The sequence below is a fragment of the Lissotriton vulgaris genome, chromosome 2_2 (genome assembly GCF_964263255.1).
Source record: "Lissotriton vulgaris chromosome 2_2, aLisVul1.2, whole genome shotgun sequence".
Lineage (NCBI taxonomy): Eukaryota > Metazoa > Chordata > Amphibia > Caudata > Salamandridae > Lissotriton > Lissotriton vulgaris.
In genome coordinates, this window is record NC_141688.1 from 106,505,459 (window position 1) to 106,531,641 (window position 26,183).

General features: G+C 45.3%; 1 protein-coding gene across 2 annotated transcripts in view; it reads right to left on the reverse strand.

Annotated features, from left to right (window-relative positions):
* The window catches only part of MYO1E (myosin IE), a 635,008-nt gene that overhangs the window by 40,692 nt on the left and 568,133 nt on the right, over window positions 1-26,183 (reverse strand). For both annotated transcript variants that reach the window (XM_086959387.1, XM_086959385.1), the window contains exons 23-24: window positions 22,861-23,007; window positions 3,873-4,033 (exon numbers count right to left, since the gene is read on the reverse strand). In XM_086959387.1, the coding sequence (XP_086815513.1) occupies window positions 3,873-4,033; window positions 22,861-23,007 (308 nt within the window). The remainder of the gene's footprint in view (window positions 1-3,872; window positions 4,034-22,860; window positions 23,008-26,183) is intronic.

Here is a 26,183-nt window from a genome sequence, read left to right on the forward strand (position 1 = left end):
ATAGACAAACAGAATGTGAAGAGCTGCTTGCAGGGATCATACAGTGATGCCGACCAGAGGTGCCATGTAGACATTGCAACATATCAATTTAGAGATTATATACACTGGGCCAGACTTCTCCAACGAGCAGCTCATGAGCTATTTGAAGCTCTTCTGTATGCATTCCAGCCTACTAAATTAGAACCGTTGGCTTGGTTGAATTAATGTACGTACAGCTAAATTGTGTATTCAAGACAAAAATGTGTGCATTTTGGGAACTCATATCAGATGTTTGGAGTCAAAATGGCTAAATTTCCAAAATATATTTAAAGCACATTTGCGAGTGATAAATCATGTGATGTGACTTACTAATACTACTAGTAGTTTTGTACTAATGGCATCATAGCTGGACCTGTTTTGTCTCTTGGAGAGGTATTTCAAATTGACAACACCGTTTTACATTACTGTTGTAACCCTGTCTGAGGCACTGAAGTGATCACTGATAGTAGTCTTGCATGTGGAGGCCACTAATGAAAGCTTGTCTGGTGTGGTCACTATTACAACACTGATAATATTAGGAGCATGCAATGATTTTCATTGAACCTAGGCAGCTTTTATCACAGATAAGGCTGGGACCCATGCACTGGTCTAATGGTTTTTAATAATTTCATAAGAACCTAAATACTCCTGAGTTATGTAAAAAGAATATAACATTAAAGGGTATCTCAACAGTTTAGAATACAATTTATAATTATATTTGTGCTCCAAACAGAAAGCTGTATTGGCAAGAGTTCATCTTAGGGCTTATTTCAGAGCACTTGCATATTGTCAATAGTCCAAAATAGTATTCACTGTCCACACCTGGGATTTCTCAGTTCAGTATGTTTATGAACTGTTTCTATGCTCAGGACCATACATAGGTACATTCTATATTCACAAACTCTAACAGGAGCTGAATGTTAATGTCAGCTCAGCCCTTTTAATAACAAACTCCCTAACTGACTCCACAAGAAATACTCACCCTCAAGGACCACTGAAAAAAGCACCTTCCCTTTCCAAAACAGACTACCCAATCACACAGCGAACACCTTACACTTAGACACCACCCCCTTATTTCCCACATTTCAGTGTTTTGTAGTATTCTGCCAGCAGAAGGGAATTCTCCAAAAGGTATAAGAGAATATGATTGTTGAATATTTTGTTCATTGTGGCAGGGGTGTAACACAGGCCCCGCATCCCCCGCGCTGCGGGGGTGCCTCGAGCTGCAGGGGGCCCCCTCAACAAAGTACTTCGTCCTGAGCGCTCTTTATTAAATGCAGAGTGGGGCCCCTCTGTGTACATTGCAGGGGGGCCCTTAAACTTTCGTTAAGCCACTGCATTGGGGCACCCAATACGGGGCTTGCATATAGATAATCGTGTATGACAGTTGCTTATGAACACCTATCCAAACACCAGCACAGCCATGCCTAAATGGCAACATTAGCAGGATAGCATAACACAGTCAATACATGTGAGAGTGTGATGCAGGCACATTGAGCAATCATGGAATGGTGGCATCACCCATCTCCTAGTGAAGGTATGCTGCCAATCTCTATTAATCTTTCTTAGGGATCTTTAGGTTTACATAAGAGTGGGTGCAGTCAAGCCCTGTATAGAGGTCATGGAGCCTCCCTCAAAGGTTGGACGTATATGTGTAAATTCGGTCTGTGTGGTCCCCAAACCATTGAAAAACACCTACTCTGTTAGCAGGACGGGTGGTATCCAAAGAGTTGGTAGAATTGTCCATGCCACCTCCTATAATGAGGTGCTAAATATCCACCCCCTCGCTGAAAGTAGGCATTCTGCATGTCTTCGGGCCTGTTCTCTCCTAAGTGTGCTTCCTTATTACACAGAAATAAAAGGAATGCCACCTTTTTTGGGGCATAAGGCTGCATGTCAATGAGGTAGAAACATCTAGGGATTGGGTCCAAAACCTTCCTTTAAAGATAGTGCTAATGTTGAAAGTCAACTGTAGGTGGAGCCAGCATGACACCCAAATGACACTGGCTGCTCGACCCAACCACTAATTGGTGTAAAATGCACAGCATGTGAATCTAGACAAGCTTTAAACTATGAAACACGGTCATTAAAGAAGAGACCTCCTGGACGGTCCTATATTATCAAGGTGCATCTGCCATACCTGAAACACCTCTGAGTGCATGGCCGGCTCTAGGGCAGTGCGGCCGGTGTCACTGCACCGGGCACTGACTTCAGGTAGGGATGCAGTATATCACGGTTTTAAAAGCACTTGCTGCTGTGTTCCTCGCCTCTAGCAATTTTCCAGCAACAATAAAAATGTCAAGATAACTCTGGTGATTATTGTGCCCGCTGGAGAGAGATCAGCGCTTTGTCTAGTACAAGTTTTGACTTATGTAAGGTAGCGCAGTGGGTTAATATACCTGCTGCTAAGAACATGTGGCATGCAGATCCCAAAGAGCATATAATGTAAATAGGTCAGTAGATTACTGCTTTTGTCAGAGAGAGTTTATTCAGGGCCGGCTTTACGACGGTGCGCCCAGTGCAGCAGCACTGGCCGCTGACCTGGAAGTGGGTGCTGCCCTGAGGAGGGAGGGCTGAGGTGGGCCCTGTTTTTGGCATTTACTTACAATAAAAAGCACCTGCTGCAGAGTTCTTTGGGCTCGAAGGTTTCAGGCATCAATAAAAATGTCAAGATAACTCTTGTGATTAATATTCTTGCTAGAGAGAGAGATTAGAGTTTTGTCTAGTGGCAGTTTTGACTCAACATTAAGTAGTGCAGAGGGTTAACATGCCTGCTGCAGAGAACAGATCTGTATTTTATGTGGATAGCTGGGTGATTAGTAAAGCCAGCCATTACCAGTGCTTTAAAACAAAAGAAATATATGTGAGAGAAGTGCCATGGAGAGATGAGGTGCACTTTTGATGGGTGGTAGATAGGGAATCCAAGGAGGAGGTCATGGAGGAGGGGCACCAAAAAGGATTGTCGCACCAGGCGCCACCAGCGCTAAAGCCGGCGCCCTGCTCTTATTGTTACTTGCAGTTTATAAGTTAAATCCTAATGTAGAACAGTGAGCAATTAACTGTCATCAAAGAGCTGTATAAAAACTGCAAGGCATAGGCCGGAGCGGCATGATTTTTTGCCGTCTTTCATTGTCCTAAAGTTGGAAAATAGGTCCATTTAGGTAGAAATCAATTCTTTTTATTAAAGAGAACCCCCAACCACGATGTTACGTTTTAAATTCTGAGTTTGTGCTTCTCCATACTAAGCACTCAAACATTACTGTTTACCAGTATGGATGACATGTGACTCCTACACCTTGTAGTCCTCTGTCTTATGTAAAGTTTCCTATACCCTGATTTACACAAGCATGATTGATTGTGCAATATGTATGTGATGCAAAGTGCTCTGACAACCTACACTAGTATGTGTGGTGCTAAAAAAACTATTAAATGCATCTGAGAGAAAGTGATCATATAGACTTGAGCGGCACTGCTAAAGGGTGGTATTGAGGGAATCCGTGGTGAAGGTGGTCCTTGGGGGGCGCCAACAAACATTGTCACACTGTGCATCACCAGCGCTAAAGCCAGCCCTGTCTGCGTGTCGATTGTGTAGGGATGTATTTTCCATTATAAAATTCTGATGTATAATTCTGTCTCTCTTACCTGATGAAGTTGAATGCAATTGGGGGAAATGCATTCCATATGCCTCAGTTCTCTTGACAGCTAAAAATCGAGTGCTCAGAAAGGCGCTAAGCACCATTACTGAATGCTATACAAGAATGCACTATTACCTTAAACAACTTCCAGCTTATTTCATGTTGATGTAGTTTTGTAATTACATTAAATTATCCTACTAAAATCACGAGAGGACTTACGTGAATTCTTTGGAAGGCCTGGTCCGATGCTGACTTGAAGCATCTTGCTGCTCGCCTTCAGAATGGCTACATCGCCAAAACCTTGATTAAACTGCACCTGGCGGGAACCGCTTCCTCCACTCCAAGGACCCCAGTTCTCCTTTTTCAACTTCACTTCAAGTCTGAGACAAAGGCATGCAAAGACATTTTAATAGAACTTTATATGGCTTCCTAGCAAACAAATGTACTTAGAACAGCTATAAGACCCTTTTTCATTTTTAATACACAGCATTAAAAAGTATACATTTTATTGGTGCAAATAAAATATACTACTGGTTTTGTACTACAGTAATATGAAGACAAAATGTAAACACTCAACTGCGATTAAAAACAAACAATGTCACAAAAACAGCATTAGCAAAGTAAAGAATTGGGGACCAGGCTGACACTAATCTGTAGCTCTTTTTAGGCAAATGTATGCAATTTGTCGAAATAACATCACTCGCGGTGCAAGAGAGGCATTGGCTGAAGTTGGCAGAGTTCTAATACCCCAGTGTTGTGTAAAGACGGAAGAAAAATGTGAATGCCTGTTTAACCAACCAATGGATGAAGAAAGCTGACCCAAATCCCTCTATGTATGTGGATTTTATTTGATTATATATGAGACTGGTGACACAGCTACAGCTATCTCTAGGCCTGGCCTAAAGATAGTTTTCTCATTGCAAACATTTACAGGTCAATAACAATGCTGTCCGGAAAAGCTCCGAACGGGATTCAGATTTTGCAAATCCGATTCGGAAACTATGGGGCATATTATCAAGGAGGTTTATCTCCACTTTTTTGGCCTTAAAAGCCAAGAAAGCGGAGATAAAATTATCTCCCTATTACCTAGCTGTTGCTAACACCAGTTAGCGACAGCTAGTAGGAGATAGCGATCATCTTGGGCCCCGTTTGCATGTCAGTGAAATTTATCACTAATGACATGCAAAGTGGGCGTGCCAAGATGTTAGCGACTGGAAACAGTCGCTAACATCGCTATCTCCTATTACCAACTTTTGGAGATATTCGCGCTAAGCGCGAATATCTCCAAAAGCTAACACCTGCCCCTGAGCAGTTCTTAGCCATGTTATCCAATGGTAGGTGGATAACATGGCTAAGAGCATTAGCTCGGTAATGCATGAATATCGCTGACTTTTCAACGATATTCATGCATTTCGGCCGATTTTTATCGCTTAGGAGATAAACCTTGGTAATAGCAAGGTTCCTAAGCGATAAAAATCGCCGCAGTTCGGCGATAAAAATATTGCCGCTAAGCCAACATAGCGATAATTATCGCTAGTTGTTGGTAATATGCCCCTATATTTATGACGATGCAAGGAAACAACAACAAAAATATCTTTATTTAAATATAAAACAAATATCTTTCAAAGAGGATTTCAGGTTCACATTATTCATAACATTAAAACGGTACAAGTAATCAAATGCAAGGAAACCATTAGGCTGTCAGAATTGGTTCCTAACACCAAGTCGTTCAGAGCTGATTCGTACAGCTATAGGGACACAGTTTCCGAACGAGCAATTCCGATGACTGATTCAGACAGCCGTTCCGATTCGGTTTGCCCGACACAAAACGGCTGTCAGAATCTGACATCGGGGACCCGTAGCCGGCCCCCCTTCATTCTGAGGTCTCCAGGGTACCCATGGGAACCCCTTTCCAACCATGCACAGGGCGGCAGGCACCAACGGGTGCCCGTCACAGGGTGCATGGTTTTCCCCAACAACCCCTTTTTTCAATGGGAGACTGTGTTCTCGTTCGGAACACAGGCTCCAATTGAAGTCAATGGGAGTCCGACTGAATCATATCTGGAAGCATAAGGATGCATCGTAATTGGTAATTGGTAATTGGTAATCAGACTCGCAGAACCCGATTCTTTTTGAAACAATTCCGAATCCGATTCGGTCAGAAGAATTCCATAACAAGATCATAATTCCCCCCAAAGTTGTCATCTCACTATTTGCAGTTTATAATAAATAGTAAGTATGATCTGAAAAATGGCCTAATGTTGTTTTGGACGTTAAAAGATTTTCTCCTATGTTCAAAGCAGATTTTTATATCTCATATTTACAAAGAATCCCTGAAAATCTATGGCACTTGCAGGAATACTTCTAATGGGCAAACATTGCCATCTAGAAATACAATAGAGGTTGTTGAAATAGCCAATGTGATATAGAAGCAGGGTTAGAATTAGTAGATTAGTGGCAGAAATACGAGATGAGGAAAGTTGGGTGAATGTAAATTATTCTATGATATAGGAAAATTAACCCATATGACTTTGGATGGAAGCAGAAATGGTAGAGGACAACTTGATACTGGTCGCAGCTCTGAATAGCAGATGGAAAGGTTTAAAGATACAACAAATGGCTTGTAAAGCTGACCACCTTTGTAAGCTTCAATGTTTGTGAAGCTTAAAATAAACATTGTGCAAAGTTGAGACTCAACTCTGCTCACTGCTAAAATCAATGAGATCTAACAATATATGTGCAGAAGGGAAGAGAATTTATCAAAAAGGAGGGGGAAAAAGGATGTTGATAGGGCTTTTAATAGGTCCAGCGTACTTGCCCAAATAACAGTGGAACAAAGGAGTGGTACGCAGTTCCTAGGTGAAGTGGTTGTCACCTACGTCCAATAAACAACAAAGGTACCAGAGGGTCTCAGATTAATGTGCCCAAAAACAAAGAAAACCAACCAAGAACTCACCCTTGCCCCCAGGTTATGTCACAGAGAGCTCTCCGTGGATGAGGAAAAATACCCATCAGTCACCATTCGGATCCGCCCTTCATCATTTGGGATTTTGTCCGTACCACCCGTCAGAGATTATTGGTACTCTCCTAGGAGGTCAACCCGGTGGTAGGGGGTATCCTCACTGAGTATAAGAGACGACAGTGTGGTATACCACTCGATGTTGGTGAGTGGCCAAAAAAGTGGGACTGGGGTGTGCAGTGCAAAAGAAGGTGTGAAAGGAAGAAACCAAGAAAAGTGAGTTTAAATTGGTTTAGAAAAAGCACCAGACAAAGATTTATTCCAGTTGTGCTTAACATACCAATGTTAAAAACAGTGCACCCGCTGACTATCTGTTTATGTAGACAGCCTCAGGTCAATATGGTCGACTAGTTTCAGCAATTCAAGGACTAATTTTGTCATTGCTTTCTTCAGGACCAGAATTAAAATAAATGCTACTACACCAGGTGAAAAAGTAAATCACAAGAAAAAAGTTACACCAAAGAAACATAAACAAGTGCACACGGTCACCTGTATGCTCCGGGTGTCCTTACAGTCTGTGCAAATCACCGTGGAAAGAAAGTGAGGAGATAAGGCTCTCAATAGTAAATGGGCCAGATAGTAAAACCATCAAATATGATTTAAACTAGAACACATATGGTGTTGTTCAGAACAAGCACTAACTGAGTGCAGACGCAGTTTAGATACATTTGGGGAAAGATTTATGATGCCAAATGTTAGTGAGCTCTTACCTCAATCTGTAAGGTTAGCTGGCCTCACCCCACCTGGCAGAGGCTCAGGGGAAGAATGAAGCACCGCTCTAGAAAACATGTAGGACACACATTAACACATAAAATGCACGTGACAGAACAAAGCTCCTTGTACTACCATTAGCCGAAAATACATGGTCAAGTAGACCAGTCAGAGTGATGTTATGTTTAAAAAGGAAGCTCCATATGAGTAAATAACCATGGTGGAAATATGCTCGCAAAAGCGCCTGGGCGCGAGGGCTCGCCTTACCTAACCGTCGGTACTCCTGGCCGGCGTCCTGGCCTTCTGGGGAGGTACCGACAGCTGGCGAGGGAGTGTAGATAAGCCCTGTCCTCATTTGGTGGGAGGTCACGTGGGGCGTCTTACTAGCGTCTCAGGATTGGCGTATATCCCCGTGTTGATTAACAGCCACTCGCTGCCCTTCAAAGCTGGTTCGAACCGAGTCAACATGATCGGCTGCAGGCAGGTGAGAGGCTGAATAGAACCAGTGCTGCTATTGGGAGCGCGGTGACGTGACGCGTTCACAGCGCGTGTTGCGATTGGATAAACTGCATATCAGAGCTGCGCTCCTATTGGGTGCCGTGTTAGTGGCTCGTACTGGGTCTGCCTCGGTTGCCAAAGCGATGAGGATAAACGAACTGGGTGGGTAAACACGGAGGAGGATTTAACACGTGTTGGTGATACACGGTTTTGACAACTAAAGTAAATAAAGTGAGTAATATGCGTGACAGGCGCTGGTGATTTTAGAGCGCTATCTAGCAGAACGTGTGGAATACTATGTACACTCAAACGAGTTTGGTCAGGATACTGTGACTTCTGGGTAGGACATGGATGTTACGCTAGAGACACAGCAGGGCCAATATGAACAGCTAACATGGAGTTCCACCCTACGGCCCATTGGTTAAATGCCAAGTAATATATGGCACATGATGGTGGTTCATCCGCTAGGACGGGAGCCTGGGGGCATGATGTAATTATCTCAAAGAGACTAGTGTACCTATCTCCCTCCTGTTATGAATGAGGCAAACAGTGACGCAGTATTGAAAAAAGCTGTGATAAGGCAATGGTACTATTGTTACAGAGAAGACCATGGAATTTCGTCATTCAGACCCTCTTTGTGTGTCTTCAATTTGAGGACCCATCTCTGTTCTTTTTTCATTAGATAGCTGGCCACGTCTGTAGTGTGTGAGGGTATGAAGGGTTGTTCGAGGACAGTCCATTGGAATTCTGTGGCTAGGTGTTTAGCTTCCAGGAAATGGGCAGTAAGTTTGGTGGCTTGTCTCGCGCAACGGATCGTGCTCTTGTGCTCAGATATCCGTACGCGGACCTTACGTGTTGTCATGCCCACGTACTTATAACCACATGGACAAATGATAAGGTAGATCACATGGTCACTATTGCAATTAGTGAACTTAACTTGCTTCCATGGTCTGGTGGTCCCTATATCAATTTCCAGTGATTTCTTAGTCTGTGCGCAAACCTGGCAATTGCCACAAGGATGATGCCCCTGAACAGGGGGAAGGTTCCACAGTGTGCCCACAGCTCTGGGCATCTCCTCGCGAGGCCTGGTGTGCACCACTCTGTCCCTCAGATTTGGGCCCCTCTTGAAAGAGACAAGGGGGCGGGGAAGCGTAAGGCGCCCAGAGTTCAGTATAGGCCAGTGCTTCTTGACCGCACTCTGAATGCCGTTCGAAAGACTACCAAATGTGTGGACAAAGGGGAGGCGGTCTAGGTCCGGTTTGGGAGGTCTCGGTTCCAATAGGGCTTCCCGGTTGTTGTTCATAGCCCTTTTCATGGACCTCTTCACAAGTTTAGGAGGATATTTACGAGCCACAAGTTGCCTGCTTAGATCATTAGAGTGTTTCTCGAAAGCTGTCCCGTGGAACAGTTCCTCTGTACCCGTAAAAATTGGCTAAAGGGGAGGCTCTCCCTTAGTGCTCGTGGGTGGTTGCTGTCAAACAACAGCAAGGAATTCCTTGCGGTTGGCTTCCTGTAAAGCTCTGATTGTAGGCCATATGGTCCTGCTGTTATCAAAAGATCAAGGAATGCTAGTTGTATTTGACCGATCTCGATGGTAAATTTGAGGTGATTATTTCTGCTGTTGAGCCACCCCAGGAATTCTAAGCAGCTCTCACTCGACCCTCGCCACACAACAAAGACGTCGTCGATGTACCTTTTCCAGGTTTTTAATTTGTCAATAAAAGGATTAGTCTGGTTCAGTACATGATTTTGTTCGAACGAATGAACATACAGATTCGCCAGACTGGGGGCGTAAACGCTCCCCATGCTGGTCCCTGAAGTTTGGAGGTAAACCTGATCCTCAAATTGAAAAAAGTTTTGTTTCATGGCCAGTGTGGCGCAGGCCATTATGAATGAGACAGGAGTGATGCTGTTGAACTCTCTGGACTCTAGAAGTTGGTGTATCACGTCCAGTGTCTCATCCTGTGGGATGGAGGTGTAGAGTGCCTCAACATCAAATGAAACTAGGAGGTCAGTTTCTCTATCAAACTCGATATTGGGTAGCAATCTGAGAAGGTCGGTGGTATCCTTTAGGTAAGTGGGCATTTCCTGCACCATAGGTCTCAAGAAATGGTCCACAAAGGTGGAGAGGGGTTCAAGGGCTGACCCTATCCCGGAAATGATGGGACGTCCTGGGGGTGGTCGTTGCTCCTTGTGAACCTTGGGTAAGGTGTAGAAGTAAGGCATCCTGGGGTGCTCGCTGCAGAGGTACCTGGCTTCAGCTGGGGTGATCCATCCCTCTGTGGAGGCTTCCTCTACTATAGTTTTGATGTTTGATTTCAGCTCATCCGTCGGGTCATAGTTAAGTGGGGCGTAAGACTGTCTCATATTCAGTTGTCTAAGGCACTCTGTTCTATAGACTTGTGTGTCCATTATTACAATCGACCCGCCCTTGTCAGCTGGCTTTATTGTTAAGTTCTTGTTGTCAGTCAAGGACTTAAGTGCTGAATGAAGAGATTTAGGCAAGTTGTTAAAAACTCTATGGTTAGTGCTGAAGAGGTCATCCATTTCTTTTTCTAAAGCCTGTTCATAGGCCAGCACCTGGGGAGGCATAAGATGGGTAGGAGGAGTGAAAGTAGACTTACACTTTAGTCCAGTATTAGCATCTTCTTCACTCTGTATGTTATCTTCCTTGTCCGCGAAGAAGAAGTGTAGTCTAATTTTTCTAAGAAACCCTGGCTAGTTCTAGCCGGGTTTCAAACTCATCATTATAATGAGTGGGTACAAAGCCTAAACCTTTATTTAAGGCCTCCTCCTCTTGTTGGGTCAGAACATGGCTGCTCAAGTTGATGACTATACTGGTGCTGCACTGTTCTGTCCGGTCTCCTTGTTCTTGGATGAGTTGCTCCTCAGTGTCCTCCCTTCTGTTGATGTTGATGGGGGGCTGAAGTGAACTTGGGGCTGTGTATTCCCTCTCTTCCTGCCTCGAGATCTGCCTCGGCCAAACCCTAAAAAAGGCTGCCCATTGAAGTTGTTTGCTTGAAAATTGCCGGGGAAGTTAGGCATGTTAGGACCCATAGGCTGTTGGAACGGGCCTGGTTGTTGTGGTGGGAAGAAAGGGTGCATACCTCCAAAATGCCAGGGATGGGGTGACCACCACTGTTGTTGTTGGTTGCCCCTCCAATTGTTTCTAAAGTTCCTCTTGCCTTGGCCTCGGCCTCGTGAGTAGGAGTTATCACTACCAGTGTCGCTACCTGACGAATTGTCGCCGGAGCTGGATGTACTGTAGGATGATCCCTTCCTGCGGGTATTGTTACCAAAGTCTGGGGGAGTGTAAGTATCACTAGAGTAGGGATAAATTTTCTCGAACTGAAATTTGTCAAGATCTTTTTTGAATTTATCCATCTTAACCGAAAGAGTATGTTCTCTAAAGTCTCTGTTGTTTTTATTTGTATCATCTAAGTTCTTACTAAAGACTTTAGGAGCAATTGTGGTTTTTATTTTGGACTCTAGGATTTGGATTTCTATAAGCATAGTGTCAGCTATGCGTTTAGAGGTTTGGATGATCAAAATCAGACCATCTCTGGTGCACCTCCAAGCGATGAAAGCCCAGTTTTTTAAGAACTCTCTATCATTTAGAAATAATCTAGGGGTGTTGGTTACTATGAGACCTGTAGGTGCACAATCATTCCGTAGGTATTGAGCCATGATAGTACCATGCGTGGCTGTCCTAGTTTGTGATTTCTTTAAAATTAACAGTTTACCCCAGTCGTCCTCACTCGCAGTGACTGCAGACCCGGAAGACTCTGTTAGGTCGGGATGATCAGCCAATGCTGCTAGGAGGTCAGCTTCGGAAAAAGATAAACCATGGTTCTCTGCCATATTAGGAGGAGATGTCCCGTCAAACGTGCAAAGAATGATCTAGAGTGGCAAAACAGGCTCGAATCACATATGTGTGATGAACCAACGCTACGATAAAAATAATTCGTAGGAAGTACAAGGTCCGCAGTTGAAAAACTGCACTGAACAACAAAAACAATACGGTGGAGGAGGACCTAGGGGAAGTTTAAAGACCGGGCTCTGGGTACTATCCCCAGCAGAACCAATAAACAACAAAGGTACCAGAGGGTCTCAGATTAATGTGCCCAAAAACAAAGAAAACCAAACAAGAACTCACCCTTGCCCCCAGGTTATGTCACAGAGAGCTCTCCATGGATGAGGAAAAATACCCATCAGTCACCATTCGGATCCGCCCTTCATCATTTGGGATTTTGTCCGTACCACCCGTCAGAGATTATTGGTACTCTCCTAGGAGGTCAACCCGGTGGTAGGGGGTATCCTCACTGAGTATAAGAGACGACAGAGTGGTATACCACTCGATGTTGGTGAGTGGCCAAAAAAGTGGGACTGGGGTGTGCAGTGCAAAAGAAGGTGTGAAAGGAAGAAACCAAGAAAAGTGAGTTTAAAATTGGTTTAGAAAAAGCACCAGACAAAGATTTATTCCAGTTGTGTTGGTTCAGGCTGGCTATTACTTTTGATTGTGTGGCGCCCTCGTGACCCTAACAATGTTTGTCTCCTCGAGCGCCACAACATAGTTTTCCGAGCAAGCGGATCGCCTCACTTGACTGAGTGAACTCTTAGGTGCCTGATGGGTACGGTTGTCTGGACCCGTCCTACCCTCAGATATGCAGCCTTGTTGTGAATTCTCTTAACTGCATTCTTAACTTACCCTAGGGACACTACTGTTGCGTGTCTAGATACCGATGCACCAGATGAGGCCTGTTCTTTCCCCAATTTCGGTGAGTCTCGTGCAGCAGCCCCTGGGTGTGGGCTAACAGCACCTTATACTGTGATACCTGCGTTTGCACTTTTTAAAGGGTTTTGGAGTATAATTATTTTTACTAAGTATGAGAAAAGCACATCTATGGCAGTATATGCATTTCACCTTTCAGCATGTCAATATCAAATGGTGTTCATAGCGTGACCATTATGCATATCATGCCTTCTATACCCTTTTTCACTTGCAGGTGGCCTCATTCCCCTAGGAGGATTTCCCTAGGCGCATTTTGAAGGTGGCAAGTATAACTCGTATACTTTCCACGCAAAATTGTAGATAGTAATTATTTTTTCACTTACCTCTTTGCACGGTCCAGAAGAATCGCCTTAGATCTCTCTCAGACAACACTATGGCGAGAAACATGTCGGCCACTAAGGAGTAGAGTAGAGTTTCCTGCACCTAACACAGAGAACACACTACCCTCCTTTTGTTTTTTATCCTAGGTAAGGTACCCAAATGAATAAAGCATCACAGAGGAATCCTTAACCTATTTTAACACACCCCACTGACATCTACATTAGACTAGGCGCCCTCACCCCCACTGCACCCTTACGGCATGGAATAAAAGATCTCCGGCAAAGAGCCCCTTTAAGGGTGCCCGTTGTGCATTGCAGCGCCGGCCCAACGAGGAGCAGGCTCAAATGATGAAGCATGACACCTAGCTTGCTGGGTGTGTGAGAGCCCTAGTTCCACAAGGAGGAATCCCCCGCCTCCTTCTATTCGACACGACCCCTGCTTTTACTTTCTCCGTCATACACTCCTGTATAGGTGGACTTAGGTGACAACCACTTCACCTAGGAACTGCGTACCACTCCTTTGTTCCACAGAAGGGAAGAGAGCAATCAAAACAATCATCTACATAGTACATATTACGAGGATGATGTAGAGTATTGGGATTAAGGTGCAGATCGCAGCATGGAGTGTGCAGAAGAAAGAAAGTGGGAGGATTAGGTACAAAAGAAGAAAATCTAATTTTGGTGGGATTCAGAGAAAAGCATTAGAGATCATAGCAGTGCATGAAACAGACGGATGATTGCCAAGAAATTGAACCCAGAAGAAAGAAAATAAAAGAGTTGCAAATTTAAGAATTATCTGCATGCAAATTGAGAACTAAAAAGATTAGACCAGGGATGCCAATGGAGTGGCTTATACTACTCGTAGGTCTTCGCAAGCATGTATATACAAATGCTTCAATAGATAGGAATGAAACAATGCTCTGGGTATTGTCAGCTAGCTAAGGTCCGTTTCGTAAAAAGTCCCCTACAGGCAAATGTCCTAAACATGGAAACCCAACCAACCCGGTCAGATGCATTTTCAGAGTCAAGCAAGAGTAGGACTGCATCCCGACCCCCCCCACGCCAGGCTATGTCAATCAAATGTAGATCCTCCTTATCGCTGTCACCAGTTTTCCTTTCCTGGATTAAGCCTGCCTGGTCCACATGGATCACTGAAGTAATAAATATGGCAGCAGAGCTCTCAGTGCCTGGATCCCCTCACAGGTTATTAGCCGCGCTTTATAAATCCTGCTTGATTGATCGGTTTGAGTATGTCTAATCTCTGCACATCAAGCATTAGGAGGGAAATTGGCCTGCCTGACGAGAAGTGAGAGCCTACATGACGAGAGGTAAGCGTTCCTCTCTAGAGGCTACCACACACTCTGCGCCAATTCACCCAACATTGTGCTTCTTTGAGTTTAACTTCTGTTACTGTCGAACAACGTTTAAGTGAATGGTCTTGTGATAAAAGTGTCTTTTGCTACCGCCTTTGAGGAGTCCCACACCATAACCTTGTCCAACTGCCCTGCATCCTTGTGTATTTCTTAATCTGTCATCTTAAGGAGTCAAAAACCACTGGGTCTCTTTTAGTCTCTTGTCCACTAGCATATACTTAATCCTGAAAGATGTATTATAAAGAGCACAGTGGGGAAGTAGTCTGTGCTTACGGGGTCCCTGGTCTTTTAGCCTCATAACATGCAGTCATTGCTTCCCTGCTGCAAAAATTCCCAGGGTTCCAGCTGTTTTCTCAATCACCTGTCTTGACATCAGCATTTGATGACGTTGAAATACGCTCCATCCTCACCCATGACCAGTGGACATTTGTGAAATATGTTTGCTTCTGAATTGCCTGCCTCAGAAAACTCTCCTGTTCCTGGTAGGGAGCACAGGCAACCACACTGGTAATACAATTCCTTTTTGCGATCCTACCAACCACCACCTAGCATCCCTCTTTATCTTTCTTGAACCCTGATTCAATAAATGCAAACGTAGGACCTATTACTACTCCAACCCCTGTCACCATCTTCAATGCAGACTTAAATAATGGCTTAGGGAATGCCCTACGTCCCAGCCTTCTCTTGCTCTTGCTCCACAGGAGATCCTATGAAAAAAACATGAATCCACTTTTAAAGCTTTCACCTCATCCAGCACACTGAGCCATCTGATTGAACTATTTAAACCTCTTACATTGAGATAGTAACTTGAGTATTTAGTAGCTGGAGTCCTACGTGGAATTCAACCAGTTTTTTAGCTTAGCCTTCAATCACTGCTTTTATGCGAGGGAGGGGTGGAGCCTCAAAACAAGTGTGAGTTATATGCTAGCCTTCCTCACCCCTTCTCTCCAGCCCCCACAACAAGAGAACAAACATTTAATATCCAATAATCTTAATAAAACACACAGGCACTTATTTGCTAAGATTTTGTGTCACAATGTGTTACTTTTGTAGAGCAGCCCTAACACAAAATCCATTTGGCTTTTACTAAGTCATGTATAATCAATTTGCACAGCTTATGTGGTTTAGTAAATACAGGGTAAAATAAGGCACTGCACAGCACTGCCTTGTACTACTTTGCATCAGGTGGGCAGTACATGGGTGGAGCATGGATATTCTTGTGTATCCACCCATGTATTTTGATACAAACCAAGATTTACAAACACTTGTAAATCTGGGTTTGGGCTAAATGGTGCACCTACCTGACAGAGGCAAAATTAGGAGAAATATCTTCATTTCTCACTTTTACCTCCTCTTTCTATGTGTGCTGCATAATACCTGCATTGTTGCGAGCCTGACTGAAGTGTGCCGTCTTTAGGAAAGAGCAGAAGTGCACCATTTTCAAGTAGATATGTCACATTTCTGTTCTCTCCCTATCAAGCAACGTAGTGCAGCAAGCTGTCTTGCTGTGTTGCGTGCGTGAAAGATTAGTTAATCTTTCCTCGAGTCCACTACACAAGGACTATATCTATTCTCTCTCACTGGAAAACATTGGTCAGTGTGTGTGAATTACCTAGGTCGTGAACTGCTAGATGTCCACGTGTGTCACCGGCTTTCCACCCAGCCATCTACCTTCTTAAGACCCAGACCCTTCTTCTGTAAATATAAATTACGCCTCTCTCACGGAGTGTCCAGCTTGTCAACTCCCACACCCCACCCACTCTAGGTAAATTTAAAGTCTTTGGAGCAGGTTGAGTCTCCTCCTCTGACTCAAGATTCAAGAATGCTTGTGCCTCCTACAGTGACAAAGAAAATGTCACTCAGCAGCGCCCCGCACTGTTTTCAGGATGGGGCATGAAAAATAAAATGGTAATAAATTACCATTTTATTTTTCATCTTTGGGGCTTTTGGGGGTGGGGGAATTTAAGTGGGCGATACTCCTTCACTCCAACAGAGTAGCCGCCCAGTGTTCCTCCAAGATCTACTTTCAACTTCCTCTGGAGGATTATATTCTTACAGATATAATATGCGCACCCAAAGTCACGTGCAGTCGTCGACTTGCTTGACCATACTCTCTTACAAGGATTATATCCTGTCACCAAGTTCATAAACACACTTCTAGATCTCTTTTTGATCATGCTTCAGGTCTTCTTTTATTGAAATAAAACAGCACATTGTACAGCACTTGAAACAATATCTTACAGATATTACAATCTGCAGAGGCAAAAAGCATAAAGTGGTCCTGCCACCTCCCCATTTCTTTTGGGATTTGCTTCAGGTCAGTTTTAACAGCAGTGATCTTCTCTTTAAGCTTCTTATAGCTTCTTCCTGAAGCAAGAAGCTCTCCGTGATTGTGTCATCTAAGTCGGATAAGGCCTCTCTTGGTGGTTTTGTTCTACATCAGTCTGGGGACCGAGGCATTGTCCCCACTCCTGCCTTTTTAGTCGAGCTCTGACAAAACATCTCATTACAGTTTGATTCCTCCCTGCCTCGTCCCTCCATCATGGTTACAGTGCAGGTTCTCGGATTTGGATTCTGCAAGAAACATCAGGCAGGTCCCTTAGTTGACGTCAGAGTTTTAGATCACTGGGGCAGCACACAGGCTCCATACACTTTTTTTCTCTATGTTTTCCAGGACCACCCCTGGTCAGTCTGTCTCACCCAGCCCACTGTCCTATGAACATCTCAGTTGCTGATTCAACTAGGCCTAAATCACCCGCCTATTCTAATCTTGCACACCCCACACATTCTTCAGCTGGCATTTCACTTTTAAAACCAGAGGGGGAGTCTCTGGCAGTGCATTCAGTTCAGAATTCATGCAAAAGTGAGAACTACTTCTCACTTCCTTCTATGTCTTAGAGGATGGATCCTAGCCTACATTGCAGCCTCGTCTGTGCCATCCCAGCCTAAGGAGTTGTTGGTGAGTTCATTTAGGTACACTCTAGTCACAGAGTCACTGTATGTACTTAATTGACTTCCTATTATGTTCCCAGCATGGGCCTACTGTCTCCATTCCTTTAAAGGGCGCTTTGCAAACTATATTGTCTCCCACTGATAGACCTTGTGTCTGCTTGAGTTGTCCTCTGGTATTCTGTTTCTTGTCCACCTGATGGGCTGTAGTCTTTTTTCTTTGGGGGTGTGAATTTCAGGAGGCGAATGTGCACTCAACCACTGATGGTGAGCCCTTTACAGGATGTCATCTTTTTTTCCGCTGGTCAGCCCCTCGATTACCCTCCCTGGCCCGAGCTGCTATCCTTCTTGGCAATCTGCCCATGGTGGTGGAAATCTTAAATTCTGGTGCAGCCCTCCAGATTTCACACCATCCATCCGCGTGTACTTTACCACTGCTCTGGAATCTGCTACACCGCCTGACAGTGCTATTTCTGCACAAAACTGGTGCTCAGGATGGGAGCCCATTAATAATGCATCTGCATCCTTTACAGGTGTGCAAATGCCTTTTTTCTAGACTTTTACTACCACTGTAAGTAATGTAACCTAGTTATCAAGTACTCCCGTAATCAATCATGAATGTCTAGAGTAGCGATGTGGGCGATTTGCGCTATATAAATACATGCACATTTACATTTACATTTACATCTGTAGTTTAAGTTGAATCCTAGTGGAACAGAAGGGCGCTAACCAGAATTTATTAAGTTTCACAATTTGTCCTCACTTGAATCCATCTAAAAATAAGCTTAAGCACTCATGTGCCAACACAGCGGTAACATGTTATTTTGTAGGTCCAAGCATGAATGACAATGAATGCTGATGTGGACGTGTGGAGAAAGAACTGTTTTGTCATTAGCACTTTTGGCAAGTGGACACTGTAATTTTGTTATCTCCCTGTTGAGCAAAAACCTTCAAGTCCTAGCATCTAAGGTAAATAGAACTTCCCAACTTGCAGATCTCCCTTGACCCAGTCATGTCTTTTAAGCCACCATCTTTTCAGTATGGGTCTCTGGTGTATCTTTTGCATTATAGGACTGGGCCTACAAGTCTCAGCAAGCAAAGTGTTGTTGCCTAAAAAAAACTCACTGACTGAAGGCAAACCTCAAGGCATAGGGTTATTTAGATGCTATAAAAGGACGGCTAGCTACAAAAACATAAAAACAGCTGTTCTGCCAACTCCATACAATGTAGGCTAGGCTTGATGTTTCCAATATTTGCACTTATGTCCTTCCCAAGTCATCCTCCTTCAGCTCTCCCTGATACAAGATTACATCTAAGATCAGGACTGCGTTTTTGTATATTCCACATTGGCAATTGACTGTGATGTCCCCTGCTGGAAGGTGTCTCTTATGGATCTAATCAACAGAGTTATAGCTAGGGGAGTGGCAAAAACAGGGCAGGTGGGAGTAAATAAATGTACCAAGCCAAGGGTGTCAAAATACGTTGAGATGGCTATGCAAATTAGTGGGCCTTTTACTGCATAGCCAAATTTACTCAGATTCTTTAAGTCATCAGTTACTTTCAATCAATCAATCAAAGACATTTATAGAGCGCACTACCTACCCGTAGGGTCTCAAGGCGCTTGGGGGGGGGGGGGGGGGGGGTTGGGGGGAGGGGGGGTGCCGCTACTGCTCGAACAGCCAGGTCTTGAGCTTCTTCCTGAAGGAGAGGTGGTCTTGGGTCATGCGCAGGTCGGCCGGGAGGGAGTTCCAGGTCTTGGCGGCCAGGTAGGAGAAGGACCTTCCTCCTGTAGTGGCTCTCCGGATGCGTGGGACGGCGGCGAGGGCGTGGCTGGCAGATCGGAGGTGGCGTTTGGGAGCGTAGAAGTTGATGCGGTTGTTGAGGTAGCTCGGGCCTTGATCGTGGAGAGCTTTGTGTGCGTGGGTAAGGAGACGGAAGGTGATTCTCTTGTTGACCGGGAGCCAGTGCAGGTCTCTTAGGTGTCCGGAGATGTGGCTGTGTCGTGGGATGTTGAGGATGAGTCTGGCTGGGGCGTTCTGGATGCGCTGGAGTCTCTTCTGGATCTTGGCGGTGGTTCCGGCGTAGAGTGCGTTGCCGTAGTCCAGTCGGCTGGTGACGAGGGCCTGGGTGACGGTCTTCCTGGTCTCCGTGGGGATCCACCAGAAGATCTTCCGAAGCATGCGCAGGATGTTGAAGCACGACGCGGAGACGGCGTTGACTTGCCTGGTCATGGAGAGGGAGGAGTCCAGGATGAAGCCCAGGTTGCGTGCGTGGTTTGTCGGTTTGGGTGCGGTGCCCAGGGCGGGGGGCCACCAGGAGTCGTCCCAGGCGGAGGGCGAGGAGCCCAGGATGAGGACCTCCGTCTTATCTGAGTTCAGTTTCAGGCGGCTCGTCGTCATCCACTCGGCTACCTCTTTCATCCCTTCGTGCAGGTTGGCTCTGGCGGCGGCGGGGTCGTTGGTCAGGGAGAGGATCAGCTGGGTGTCGATGGCGTAGGAGATTATGTTGAGGTTGAGGTTTATACATTGATATACAGATCTACATCTACCATGGAGCATAAGTCAGTGGTGCCATTATGCATTCAATATATCGAGTACTTTCGCTCAACATACTAGTATATAATAGTACATTATATTCTACATACTAACATTTACTAATAAAGAATATAGTCTATAGAGAATAATACATAAAGAATATTATATACTAGTATATAAACATATAAACATACACCAGTAGCGGCTGCTACCGATCAGAAGTGGTGGGCGGGGAAGGAAATTTTTAAAAAAGAACACACCTGGGCCAGCGGGACACCACCTCTTCTTCGTCCTCTTCTTCCTGTCTCCGCTGGCAGCATGAAGCAACAGGAAGCACCCAGGCTCCCCATAGCTAATCACAACACTGCATTCTGATTGGTCTGAGCGCCGACCACGGCGCTCAGACGGGGACTGGGAAGCTTTGCATGTTCCTCACCAAGCTGTGTAAAGCAAGCCTGGTGGGAAAGATGGACAGTTTGCAGGACTGTATGGCCAGCCCGAGAGGACCGGTCAAGCAGTCATGCGCACTTAAGGAGTGCAAAGCACTCCTCTGCCTGCTTTGGCTAGCCCCACCCCACCCCACCCTGCCCCGAGAGCCACTGACTTCAATAGAAAAAATAAAATGATAATAACGATACGTTATTATAATTTTATTTTTCCTTTTGAGCAGTGGGGCGACGCTCCTCCGCCCTCACAGAGGAGCCGCCACTGACATACATGCCTACATACACACACACACACATACACACTATTATATAGTGAGGCTTGCAGTTTCCAAAGGCTGTAAGTAACCACCTTTATTAAAATCAGTACCTCTACCATCTACTTGCAGGAGAACAAAGGGCTGAATGAGCATTCAGGGAGATGGACCTGTGACCTGCAGGTTGCACCCCATCTCTAAGGCTAATATTGCAAAGCAGCTAATTATGTCTATTCTTTAGAATCAGTCCATATTGTACTAATATAATTTTACAAAGCAATTCTAAAGATACGTGTAAAAGTTGTGTGTACAGTTTCACATATTGCCTTAATATGTAGTTCTTAAACATACTTACAGGTATAGATTTAAGATTTTACTGTGTGCCACATATAAAATGACCCTAATGTACTGCCATTTTACATTTATTTGTGTTTAAATGTGCGCACGTATATTAAGTGTGCACCACTGAGTAAATACGTTAAGTTGGCCTGTTTTCCATGCTACATAAAATACGTTTTTCCATTTTCTGCTAGCATGACTTTCTTGCAAGTATTCACATGCACTGTTAGTTGGAGAATAGATACATTACTGTACTAGTGATAGCAGAAGAGAGACTGAGAAGAAGGTCTTGACATAGAGGACATGGAGAGCCAGAGCGTTAACTGAAAGGCCTATTCACCATTGCTAATGTTGCAGTCTACAACGTGAGAAAGGAAAAGCACAACGGTACCCCTGATGATTTGTACAGAGGGGTGTTGCTCTCAGGATCCTGGTGGAAATAAATGTTGTTCACACCGTCTGAGTGTACTGCACTTTCCTTTGGACTTTGAGAGGTTCTGACCTCTATGCTTCCCTTTGATTCTTTCCTAAGTGTGACTTAGGCTAACACTTACTTCATTGACACAAGAATCCTCTTGAAAGAGCTTCTGCAATGCTGAATCCTTCCCTTACTATAATTTGTATTTTCTCACCTCCAGTACTTAGAATTTTTCTATTTCCCTGCAGTTCCCTGATATTTAAAAACTTTAAGGGGCATATTATGAAGGGGGTTTATCTCCGCTTTTTGGCTTTAAAAGCCAAGAAAGCGGAGATAGAATTATCTCCCTATTACCTAGCTGTCGCTAACACCAGTTAGCGACAGCTAGTAGGAGATAGCGACCATCTTGGGCCCCACTTTGCATGTCAGTGATATTTATCACTAATGACTTGCAAAGTGGGCGTGCCAAGATGTTAGCGACTGGAAACAGTCGCTAACATCGCTATCTCCTATTACCAACTTTTGGAGATATTCGCGCTAAGCGCGAATATCTCCAAAAGCTAACACGTGCCCTGAGCAGTTCTTAGCCATGTTATCCAATGGTAGGTGGATAACATGGCTAAGAGCATTAGCTTGGTAATGCATGAATATCGCTGACTTTTCAGCGATATTCATGCATTTCGGCCGATTTTTATCGCTTAGGAGATATACCTTGATAATAGCAAGGCTCCTAAACGATAAAAATCGCCGCAGCTCTGCGATAAAAATGTTGCCACTAAGCCAACATAGCGATAATTATCGCTAGTTGTTGGTAATATGCCCCTAGGTTTCTAAACCATCCTCTTAGCTTGGACTCTAAGTTAGGTGTTTCTAGATTTACCTATGAGAAATTGTGAGACTCTTTTTGCAGCATCACATGCTACTGCTGATCTTTTGTATTGCTGTGACTAACCTTCTTGTTTGTCTAATAGTGGTACACCTAAACTTCTTTAGGAGGTTGGGTTTCCCAGTTGTTAGTCTATATCTGCATAGTATGGTGCTGAGAGTCGTGTACCTTAATTTGATTGCTGACTTGTAATAAACCTTCTTAACCTTAGTTAATGATTACCGGGCCTTATTATGTAGCTAAATGGGTTTCACTGATAATTGAAATTCTTTGATGTAATATTAACTCCCATCATCTCTCAGTCGGATAATAAAAGATCCATCAGAGCGATGAATGGTAAGAGGGCTGGCCCAAAACGCTGCATCAATAATGATACAGAAGGTAGTGAGAATAAAGGAGGAGACATGAGGTGCAAATCTCAAAGCTCTTGCTTGCTGTTTGGTTACATATGTATCTCAAATACAGCTCAATGGGTTGCTAAAGGGAGTTCTTTGTGCAATAGCCTTTCATCCTACACTGTTAGTTAGTTGAGTAGCACTCCCATACTACACAGTGGGTGACCCGCTGCCTGGAGGTGAGGGACAGTGCATCGCTGTCCTATAGAGATAGAGATGAGACAGACAGATGAACAGATACTTGAATCGAATGGAACACCATGTACTACTCACGTGTTGCTGAACTTTAGAGGGAGTTTCCTTTGCATTTTTTCTTCATATCGCTTTGACAGAAGGCTCAGAAATTCCGTTTTGAAAATCGATTCCAGCAGACTGTCGTATTCTTGTTCGTGCAGGATAAAGAAGTCATCTTGGAGCGTGCTGTAATGAAATTCAAACCATTGAGAATTCAGTTGATATTCACCTAGATATGACTGGTGACTATTTATGCTTTCCAGCTCACTAACCTTTGTGATTTATAAATGTAAACTGGAGCTGGAATAGCTTGTGTTGTGTATGCTCACAGAGACTTGGATATAATAAAGTTGTTAAGCTATGAAATGCAGGCTCAGTCACAGGGGTTGACTACCCAAGTGGAAGCCAGTAGCCTCAGTCGCTCACTGGCATCGGTTGGAGTTCAACATCCAGTAGCGGCTGGTTTCAGGGCAGAGAGGCGGAGCTGGGGAAGGGTAGGGACGATGACAGAAATGCAAAAAGAAAACCGTACTTGCCACATCGCCGCTCTTCTGCTCCCCTCTGGCTCCAGTCTACTAAAGCCACAGGCTCCCTGACTCCCCCTGCGGCCAATCCCGATGCTGACCTCATGCTGCGGGCAGCATGAGAGCAGCATCAGGACTGGTCTGAGCGCCCTGGATTTGCGCTCCCAGAGAGACTGCGAGCCTGTGACTTCTGTCTCCAACCCGGCAACGCAGCTCGGGTTGGAGATATCCCAGTGCACATGTTGGTTAAGCTGCCCTAAGATGGCCGGCGAAACCGACGTGCGCTGACAGCAGTGTGCACCACTCCTCCTGAAGCCTGTCAGATATTAGGCCCCGCCCCCAAGAATCAGCTCAGGAAAGAAAAATAAAACAATAATGAACCCATTTTATTTTCGACGTTTTGCTAGCAGAGGAGTGACGCTCCTCTCCCGTAGCAGAGGTGCCACGGCTGTCGACAACCATCTATGGAACAAATAAAGAGCAAGTAGCTAAAATTATCCTGATGCCCTGGCTCGGGTACAGTAAGATTTGGGGCAATGCCCTTTAATGAGTGGTAATTTATTAGTAGGTAAGAATTACATAAATGCAAATGTTTGCATGGCCCAAAAGTACATGCAATATAATAGTGCAGTACTTGGTAGATAGAGAGATGAGTACTATTTCCTTGCTGGGGATATTGAACCTAGTTCTGCAAAATTTTGCTGATTAGATTAATACCCCCTTCCCTCAATTACCCTGTGCATGTAACAACTGACAGAGTAAACGTATGTGACTCCTCCCTTACCATGACCCGCCTGATCAACTCCATCGCCTCCACCAGCTTAAACTGCCTTCCGATCCTCCGCAAGACCTTCAAATGGATACCCCCCCGAATTCAGAACAACCATCACCCATGCTCTCATAACCAGCAGACTGGACTACAGCAACTCCCTCTATGCTGGAATCAACAGAACTCTCCTTCACAAGCTCCAAACCATCCAGAACACCGCAGCCAGACTTGTCCTCGAACTCCAAGGCACAAGCACATGACCCAACACCTATGAGACCTCCACTTGCTGACCGTCGAGAAGAGAGTAACATTCAAACTGCTCACCCACACCTACAAATCCCTCCACAACATCGGACCCAAATACCTCAGCCAGAGAGTCTCCTTCCACGTACCCAGGAGGAACCTCCGCTCCGCAGACCTCGCAGAGACCCCCCGCATCCGCAAGGCCAAATCAATCAGAGTACTTGTAAAGCAAGCTACTTACCGGTGAGGGTCTCAAGGCGCTGATGGGAGGGGGGTGCCGCTACTGCTCGAAGAGCCAGGTCTTGAGGAGTCTTCTGAAGGCGAGTAGGTCTTGGGTGTGCCGTAGGTGGGTAGGGAGGGTGTTCCAGGTTTTGGTGGCTAGGTAGGAGAAGGATCTGCCGCCGGAGGTCGTTCGTTGGAAGCGGGGGACAGAGGCGAGGGTGATGCTGGCGGAGCGGAGCTGGCGGGTGGGGGTGTAGAGGCGGAGTCTGCTGTTCCGGTAGGCTGGTCCGGCATTGTGGAGTGCTTTGTGTGCGTGGGTGAAGAGCTTGAAGGTGATCCTCTTGTCGACGGGGAGCCAGTGTAGGTCTCTCAGGTGGGGGGTGATGTGGCTGCAGCGGGGGACATTGACGATCAGTCGGGCGGAGGCGTTTTGGATGCGTTGTAGTTGTCGTAGGTGTCTGCTTGGGATTCCTGCGGTGGGTTTCGGTGGGTTTCGGTGCTGTTCCCAGTGTGGTCGGCAACCAGGAGTCATCCCAGGCTGAGGGGGTGGGTCTGAGGATGAGGACCTCCGTCTTATCCGAGTTCAGTTTCAGACGGCTGCTCCTCATCCAGTCGGCGACGGCCTTCATTCCCTCGTAGAGGTTTGTTTTGGCGGTGTGTGGGTCCTTAGTGAGGGAGAGGGTGAGCTGGGTGTCTTCGACGTAGGAAATTATTTTGAGGTCGTGATGGCGGGCCACTTGTGCGAGGGGGCCCATGTAGACGTTGAACAGCGTCGGGCTGAGGGATGAGCCCTGGGGGACGCCGCTGATCGGAAGGGTGGGAGGCGGCCACTCTTGGTTCTGCCGGAGAGGAAGGATGTGGTCCAGTTGAGGTTCCGTGACGATTGTAAGTGGTGTTTTTAACTCGCACGAATATGGTCGAGTCTGGTATCTATGAACCGCAAATGACGAGTTTAGTAAGTGTGCGCAGTTTCGCTGTGCTAACTTAAACCGTTCGTTTGTTATGTGGGTTTTTCATCTGTACCCACGGGTTCCATCTTAGATACGGCATCCATTTTGTCTCTTGCCCTCAAGTAGCCAGCGAACGGACGCTGTCCGCTTCGCGACCCTGGGACTCCAAAGATATTTGCGGAAGACACATGTTCTTTGTGAGTGTCTTTATGACGAGGGGGTTGCTACTGTAAGGCAGATGGTGCCGCTCGAGGCTCATCTTGCCGCACGGACTTATTGTCTCAGCCGTGCATCTCATTAGGCACGTCCCTTTGATGCCTGTATCTCGTGTTTCCTGATACCTCCCCTTTTTACACCCTTTCCGATCTCCCCACTGTCTCCGTCTTCCTCTGCACCTGTCTTTGTTCCTATTTCGATCTGTTTTACTGCTGATTGGAATTTGCTAATGGTGGGAAGATGGTTTTTACAGTTGGGAACCGCCAAATGTTTCCGCACTTATGTTCCGGACCTCATGTGTTTCAAAGTGACCAAAGTGACCCCTCTGGGGGATAATTGTGGGAACCGGGTTGTAAACTTTTGTGTTCAATGTAACTCTATGGGTAAAAACTGTATAAAAGGAGCGATCCACAGAACCAATTTGAAGCAGTCTCCCCA